Raw genomic sequence first — 8,735 nt, 5'->3', positions numbered from 1 at the left:
CAAGCAATATTCCCTTTGAATATGTCGAATTGATGCAACAACTCAAGCTTTTAATAACGATATTTTATTCTCATGCACTGTTTATCAATTACATATATTGCTCACTCACTCAGACTCTCTCTTCAACTCATTTACAACAAAACATCAATCAAAATTCTTTTAAGCCTATTGGTTAACGAAATTAAAACAACTAAGGAGAATTTGTCTCTCTGTCAGTAGGACATTCAATTACATAACTTATTCCCAACACACTCCCCCTATACATCTGAAGATAAGATGTATATCTAAATGGATTACTGTTCTAGAAAGTGTTTCAAATCTCTTCGTTTTCTTCGTCAGCAATCGATTTGATGATCCCCGCTGCATTTTCAGCTGCCTTACGCTTTGGCTTGAATGGTTGAGCGTCTGGATTAAGATCAGGTCTCTCTTCATGGCTCTGTCGATCACAAGCTAATTCCATTGGGTAAAAATTGAACTGGTCGTTCTAGGTTTCCATTTGGCGTTTTCAACATTACCCCACGTATCACTCCATCTCTTCCTGGATATGTCTCTATAACGATCCCAAGAGGCCATTTCCCTCTATTCTTTTCGTTGGATTTGATCAGCACGACGTCTCCTACGTTTACAATGAACTTTTTAGTCCCATGACTCATGTTATGTCGTTCTCGCAGTGCAGTGAGGTATTCTTTCGACCATCTTTTCCACAAGGCTTGTTTGCAAGATTTCAAGTATCTTGCCCTCTTACGTAAGTCCGGATCACTTTCGACCAATAATTTCTGTTCTGGCAGATGATTGGATCTCTGGAATAAAAAGAGCTTGGGTGTCAACACCGGCAGTTGAACATCGTCTTCAACATAACTGAGCGGTCTTCTATTGATTTGCACTTCAACGTCAAGTATCACTTCACACAGTTCTTCCCACTTCAGATTTGCGCCTCCAATTGCCTTATACATTGCTTGTTTGACAATTCCTATCAGCCGCTCGAACTGTCCTCCCCACCATGGTGCTCGGAACAAGTTAAACTGCCATTTAATGTCGAATTCCTCCAAATAACCTTGAAGACGTTCCTCCTTTCGTAAACTATCTATCCACTTCGCAGTTTTATGAACGTGCCCCCATTGTCTGAATAGATCTTCCTGGGTCTTCCCCTCCGAGCAATGAACCGTTTCAAACTTGGTATGAACGTGGAAGCAGATAGGTCCGGCATCATGTCCAAGTACACTGCTCGAGTTAGACTACATGAAAACAGCGCCAGATACGCTTTGCAATCCTTGCTTGACTTCCCTTTGTAACGTATTGGTCCCGCGAAATCTACGCCAATCACCTCGAACGCTGTTTCGCCACAAGTCCGGTCCTCGGGTAACTTTCCAGGAGGGTGTGGGAACTGATGTCGCTCGATATCTTTTACAACCAAAACACTCCTTTCTAACTTTCTTTACAAGGCTTCTTAACTTCGGTATCCAATACGTCTCTCTTACAGCAGCCATTGTCAATCCAACACCTCCATGTAACGTTTCACGATGCAACTTTTCCACTACTCTTTGAGCTAGCAAGGAATCTGTGGGAAGGTAGATAGGATACTGACCCACAATTCGGCCACGACATTCTAAAATCCCTTCTGTATTGCGCGTAAGATTAAGTTCTTTGCATTGTTGCTCGTACTTTGGTTGTAATTGACCTTGCTTTTGGGCTTGTTTGACAAATTTCATCTTAGCCTCTTCAATCTCGGTAAAGGATAATGGTCCTGTTCTCTTTTCCCCTTGTGTACAATTGTTTACGAACCTGAAGAGCCATGACGACACTCTTAGAGCTCGTTTAAGTGAGCATTTTCTTAATAACTGTTCCAGAACATCACCACTGTACTGTTTTGTTGTCATTGCGATACTTTTTTGGGAGACTGTCGCTTCTGCTTCTGTTGCAGTAGTTGGAGTTGTGGTTATATTAGTTGGCCATCTGCTCATATCAGATAACCATTCTGGACCGTAGAGCCACGTCTGATTTAATTTCCCACCCCTGCTGGCCAAATCTGCAGGATTTTCGGATGTGGGTACATATCGCCATTTTATTTCAGGATGTTGGTGTATCTTACGGACACGGTTTGAGACAAACTGCTTATACTGGCCCCGTCCAAGTATCCAATGCAAGGCGACAGTGCTGTCTAGCCATGCAAAACTTTGCGGCCGTGACAAATGATCCAAAGCGTTTCGCACATTCACAAGAAGGTTCGCTGCCATGTGGGCTGACACAAGTTCTAGCCGTGGAACAGTTAGGTCCTCTTTTGCCAGACGACTTTTACCAGCAACTAGAATTTGAGTAGTTCCCGATTCTTGATGAATAACTGAGTACACTGCAGCTCCTACACCTTGTGTGCTAGCATCCCCGAATGCGTGCAGCTCTAAAGACTTGATTGGTTCTCGGAACCCAGCTAATGATCGCGGAACACTTACTTCACACGGAAGATTGCTCTCCCAGCAGTCCCATCGATACTTCAAAGAATGGCTTAGCCGTACATCCCACAAGAGCTTCTCCTTACAGATATCACGATAAATTATCTTTCCCTCTAGAATTAAGGGTGATGTAATTCCCAAAGGGTCATAAACCTGAGCCAATCTACTCAGTACTTCACGTTTCGTTTTGCCGATTTCTCTGATGGGATCACTATGGAAATCTCGTCACTTTTCTTTTCCATAACAGTCCCAGCACTTTAGATTCTCCAGATTTAGTTCCAAGTTGTTGTTTTGCTAAAGTTTCTTCTTCATCATCCTTTTCTTCTTCATCTGCTTCAAGCTCATGGGCATTTGAGTTCCACTTATGTAAATTGAAATTGGCGTCGTTGAATACATCGATTGATTTCCTTTTCCTTTCCTTGGCTTTGTCTACTGTTTGTCCCCCACTAAGCAGATCGTCGACATACATAGATTTCTTCAGTTCCTCAACGATATCTGGCATCTTTGTTTTCCAAGTTTCTAGGTGATGCTCTAGCACTCCCCCAAGCAGAAATGGGGAGCAAGTTAGGCCGAAGACGACTCTTGTGAATCTATATGTCAAGGGTTCAGGTTGACTGTCACTCTTCCAGTGAAACCGTAAGGCATCTCTTTCTTGTTCTTTTATTCGGATCTGGAGGAATGCCTTTTCTATATCGCCACAAAGTGCAACTGGAAATGAACGATGATGAACCAATACGCTCCAAAGCTTATTCTGTAACGGCGGGCCTGGGTAAAGGCAATCATTCAAGGATGGAGCACTTGGAGTCGCTCGAGCGGATGCATCGTAAACTACACGGATTTTCGTTGTTTGTGCAGCTTCACGTATCACGGGTTTATGAGGTAAGTAGAACTCCCTACCCACTGGGGGCTCGGTTACAAGTTCAACTACCCTTTGCTGACTTGTTCCTCAATAATCCTGTTATACTCACTGGCCATTCCTTCCCTGTCTAATCTCTTTACAAGACTGTTGAGGCGTCGCAAACTTCCTTCTTTGTAAGATGGTAAGGAGGATGGTTACCTCGCCACAGTAGACCAGACTCGTACCAACCTTCTGAACTCCTGACCAATTGCTCCTTAAACTCTCCATACACTGAGGTTTGATCGTGTTCTGAGGTGTCGGCAAGTCCTAAAACATCCAACCGGCACAACTTCTCATAATCCTTTTGAGTGGTTTGTGTTAGTAACATATGATTGTGATCAAATTCTTTTCCAGGGGACATCACGAACCATCCCAGCTTGGTCAACTCCGCGATAGGTTCGCCATCTTTACCTATTCGGGGACGATTCTTTGTTTTTATTCTGGCATACTCCTCCCCAAGAACTACATGTACTGGAAGCTGAGCCTTCGTGTCACCATCTTGGATATCAACCCCTTTAAGTGTGAGTATTTGGAAATCATATGGCTGTATTGGGGGTTTTTTACTGATAAAAGTTCACTTTTTTCCACTTTAATTAAATCTACTTCCATACCAAACTCTCCATCGAGGGACTCCACTTTAGTTGCATAGGTCTCCAGACGTTCTACACTACTACTCAGGAGCATGTCCACTTGTTTTGTTGTTATGTCAGCAGGTTTCATGCCAAGGACACTTACCAACTTTGCAGATGCATACGAGCTGCCAGCCCCAGAATCAACTAACGCTCTGCACATGATCCCATTAACCTTTACAGTCAAGATTGGGAAGACTCCTTCGTTGGTTTTTTGTTGCAGTCATCAGGGTTTTCTTCCCCATTGCTTGTTCACACAAAGAAGTATGATGCCTTCTCTCGCAATGTTGACAGGTTATTTTACTTGTACAATCGGCTGCTCTATGCCCTTCTCCGGTACAGTTGAAGCAGCGGCGCTTTTTTGCCAATATTTGTTTCCTTTCGTTGATATCCGTCACCTTTGAGCAGTCAACTGATTTATGATCGTTTGCATCGCAATATACACATTTTCGCTGACCGAATTTGGTGTTGAATACTCTTTCACGGGGACTGTTTCTATTTTCCTTCCTTTCTCCTTCACATATAGGGTTTCTAGGGTTTCGCCTAGTCCATAATGTTAAGGCTTCTATTAGCTTAATGTAATCCCATTCATCCCAGTTGGGATCGGTACGAACCAAGTCGCTTCTTATACCAGACAATTTGTCCAATGTCATTGCAACACTTCCATTGATCTGCTCCAGTTTTCCCATAGTTTCTAAAGACTGTACGCAATAGGTGAGTCTTTCGCAGAATTTATGCACCTTCTGTACATTGGCATCTGGTATGTTGGGTAAGTCAAGAATTTCTTTGGTGTAGGCTTTAATCACTTCTGACTCCTTTCCATACTTTGACTGAAGTATACTTTTGCTCGGTTATACCCTTCACTAGTGAAAGGTAGTGCTTCTATGGAATACTTGACATGTTTTTCAAGCAACTCTCTCAAGTATGAAAATTTTGTTACATTGGAAATATTTGATTTGTCAATAGTCTCGCTGAACTGGTTCCAGAATCTTGGCCAATCTTTGTAGCTTCCGTTAAATTTTGAAATCACTAGCTTTGGTAGTTTAGCTTCCAGATTGCCACTAATTGTAGAATTCATTTCTCCTGTCTCTTCTGGTTTGTCCCTCTTGGACTCTTCCAATTGAGTCTTGTAGTGCAGCTTGGTTTCATACAACTCTTTCTCGAAATTCAACTGATCCTTTCTTAAATGTGCTTTCTTACTTTCATTCACTTCCATAAGCCACTTGCGTAATTGTTCTATTGCATTGTCAGCTTGACCGATGGTATTTTCTATCGATTCCTCCCACTCGGAAATGCTTTCGACTTTTCGCCGCTAGCTATTTTCAACCCTTCGACTGTACGTTTGGCGGTATCTGCTTCTTTACTAATTCATTTAACGCATCACGATGTCTTTCGATTCTCCCGTGATTATCTGACGCAAGAATTCTCTCAGTTTTCCCGCAAGTGATCGTAATATGCTTGAGTTTTGCTTCAAGTGCTAGCTCCGCAGCTTCCTGCTTCGACATGTTTCAATACGAATTCTTGTTCTTGATCGAACTATTTTCACTTATCCCGTCGGAGGTGCCACGTTTTGTGAATCTTGCCCGTCGCCCAAGCAATATTCCCTTTGAATATGTCGAATTGATGCAACAACTCAAGCTTTTAATAACGATATTTTATTCTCATGCACTGTTTATCAATTACATATATTGCTCACTCACTCAGACTCTCTCTTCAACTCATTTACAACAAAACATCAATCAAAATTCTTTTAAGCCTATTGGTTAACGAAATTAAAACAACTAAGGAGAATTTGTCTCTCTGTCAGTAGGACATTCAATTACATAACTTATTCCCAACACATTCTACCCAGTAATGGTATGGCACTGAGTAACATTCTTGATTTCCATTTCTTAAAATCTGATATAAATTATTTAGAGTCTTTGCTTATCATTGCGTTTCGTAAACAATGTTTTAAATTTAAAAGCAATTTTTTAACCTTAACACTAAATATAAACATAATTTTTTTTTAAATAATACTCTAATTTTAAGTAAGAAAAGCGTATTCGGCAGTTAACTGAAAGGTTGGCGGTTCGATTACACCAAGAGACGTTATGGCACTGTGTAACAATTTTAATTTTAATTTTTTATTACCTAAGATAGATTATTTACAGTGTGTGGTTATCATTGCTTTTGTAGACAATATTTGAATATTTTCAAAATATTGTTTCAACCTTTAATACTAAAATTAAGCATAATTTTTGATAAACTTAACACTCTATTTATAACTAAGAAAAAACAGTAAATTTAAAAAACAACAAATATTATTTAAAAAAAAGTAACGAATTTTACTCTCTTATAAGATTAACCACATATAAAAAGTAATAGCAAAATTCCTTTAACTTATACCACTTATAACATCAAAATATTTTCGTATACAAAAAAAATCTCTGAGTAGAGCATCCAAGTGAAAGTGTTTAACGTGCAATTTGTCAGTGTAGTATATTATGGACGAAAATTCATCTGATATCCCATGCAGATTTTAACTTTACTAATCTTGCGTGGAAAACGATTTAATTAAGAGATATTGTTTTAAATAATGTAACGAATTATTTTTTTTAATGATTAATATGACTTAAACTGTGAAAACAAAAATCCTTTAAATTATGTCACTTAGAGCAACAATTTTCTTATACGAAAAAATTCTCTGAGTAGAGCATCTTATGTGAAATTATTTGTCGTGCTGTTTTTTATTTTATTAGAATATGTGGTCAGGTCAGACTTAACAAAAATTCGACGATGGTACAACGTCATGTCATGTTTGTGCTTTGGTTAGGTGAAAGACGATCAAAATTTGACGTTTAAATAAATTTGCGTTCTGTTTGTTTCTTTGGTTTCGTTGAAGACGACCAAATACGACGTTCAAAAGTTAGAAATCTCACTCAGGAATGCACACCCCTGTAGAAGTTAGAGCACATATTGTAATAATGAAATTAGTTAAATCTAACACCTGATGACCGAGTGCTCTTTTTTGGAACTTTTGGGCCTGCTGTTTTAGGAATTTGGTTAAGTGATACATACTATTTGATTTGTAAAGTTCATAATATATCCGTGCCAATTCGTTTTGAATTTCATGTTCTTCAAATGTTTAGAGAGAGCGTTCGAATTTTTTATCATTGGGTTCAAATAAAAATCCAATGTTTCGATGCACAAAATGATTTTCGTAACATTGACTGTTTTGGACGCCCATAGAATGGAATAAATATCCAATAAGGGTATTTATGTACTTAAGTATGCTTTGTCAATTCAAATTTCGATTTAGTTTGAGGTATTTACTTATGTAATGTTTTTTCTTATATACATTTCTATCTTTTTTAATATCACAGATAGTTATTAAAACACATTGGCAAGAGCAAAGCGTGCAGAAGAAATGTCTAAAATGGAGACAGAAGAAGAGGGATCTCGAAAGCGAAAAAGAACAAGTCTAGCACAGTGTTTCAATAACGACGATGGTAATAGTAGCTTGAATTAATTTTTGTGCATTTTAGTAGTCATCGTTAATTTATTGTAAAGTCTATTAACGGAGCATTATTAGAAATAGTTTAGTGTTATTAGTTTCTCATGAATGCTATGGTAATAATCAATTACGAAATTAGACGACTAATTGCTGGCCGAGTATTGAAATAACCAGATCATAACTATGTTCTTACTTTTTAATAATTCCGTACCATGTATTAGGTAACTAAATGTTTTGTTTCTTTGTTTGGGCTTGAGTTCTTGTTTTTGTTTTTATCAGGATCTGAAATCCTATTAAATAACTTTAATAGAACTTACCTTGTTACCAACTGAATGTGCTCGCAAAAAAAAGACTCTTGCCCTTTGACAGGTAGTAAATGAAATTCTTGACGTAATTATTTGAGGTGTAGCACTATGTTTTTGTTAGACTTCTTTTAGCAAACATCGTCATCAATCGGAGAGAAGATGTATTGATTGCCCTTTCCTATAATTTTCAAATAAATCGATTAATTGGCGTATCTCTAAACTTCTATAGCAAGTAATGAAAGTGAATCAGACAATGAATTTGAGCAACCTATATTTGAACTCACGTGTTTCACTTCTCAAACCACCTCAGTTTGGAAATAGGGAAAGAAGTAAAAAGAAACAGACAGAAAATTCTGCGTGCACAGCCCAGAGACAAAGAAAATCAGTTAGGGTGGACAATTTATCCTTAGGGGTGACCAGTGTTTCAACTGGAATGTTAATTCAAGTTCATACATGTTATATATTACTCTCCGAAGTATCGCTATTTTATTAAATCTTACTGTTCTTTAAAACGTCAGCAAATTGCGTGGAGTACACGTGTCACGCGCATTAATCATTTGTTATCTATAACTGAAGATAAGCAGATCTACAACAGCTACATAATACAGAAATTTTAGCTGTGTGACACTAAATGAATGATGTCAGGAAAAAAGACTTTACCGTCTAACAAGGAGCAAAATCTCATTCCGAGGAATAACAGGCGAAACAGCTGAAAACAAGAAAAAAGTTGCTATTAAGTCGTTGTGTTGTCAGTCGAGTAATATTTTAACCTCCCCTTTTTTGTGTGTGTGCAAGGAATAAACGCAATAAGTTTATCTGTTGTGTCGTCGTAGTTATTGTTAAATTATTTTACATCTCATCATTACCGAATTTTTCATACTGAGCTGTATCACACTCTAATTCCCACGGACGATTTTCTGACCATAGTCTATCTTTCATGAGTGACATATTGAGGGATAT

The 8,735-nt window shown here is 38.4% G+C and overlaps 1 protein-coding gene across 1 annotated transcript; it reads right to left on the bottom strand.

Moving 5' to 3' along the window:
• Positions 1-313: 313 nt before the first annotated feature.
• LOC124457043 lies at positions 314-4,137 on the bottom strand. Its single transcript, XM_047007337.1, has 6 exons — positions 3,957-4,137; positions 3,505-3,858; positions 2,693-3,275; positions 1,260-2,646; positions 516-1,172; positions 314-436 (listed from the first exon to the last, which is right to left on the bottom strand). The coding sequence occupies exons 1-6, from the start codon at positions 4,135-4,137 to the stop codon at positions 314-316; spliced, it is 3,285 nt and encodes a 1,094-aa protein (XP_046863293.1).
• Positions 4,138-8,735: the final 4,598 nt, after the last annotated feature.

This window comes from Xenia sp. Carnegie-2017, unplaced genomic scaffold (genome assembly GCF_021976095.1).
Source record: "Xenia sp. Carnegie-2017 unplaced genomic scaffold, XeniaSp_v1 HiC_scaffold_6, whole genome shotgun sequence".
NCBI classification, from domain to species: Eukaryota; Metazoa; Cnidaria; class Anthozoa; order Malacalcyonacea; family Xeniidae; genus Xenia; species Xenia sp. Carnegie-2017.
The sequence above is the reverse complement of the archived record's forward strand: the minus strand, read 5'-3'. Positions and strand labels throughout refer to the sequence as shown.

Coding starts and splice junctions, on each gene's coding strand:
- LOC124457043 (XM_047007337.1), bottom strand. CDS start 4,137: ATGTGCAGAGCGTTAGTTGATTCTGGGGCTGGCAGCTCGTATGCATCT. Junction 3,276..3,504: donor GTCTGGTCTACTGTGGCGAG/GTAACCATCCTC, acceptor AAATCCGTGTAG/TTTACGATGCATCCGCTCGA. Junction 2,647..2,692: donor GAATCTAAAGTGCTGGGACT/GTTATGGAAAAG, acceptor TGATCCCATCAG/AGAAATCGGCAAAACGAAAC.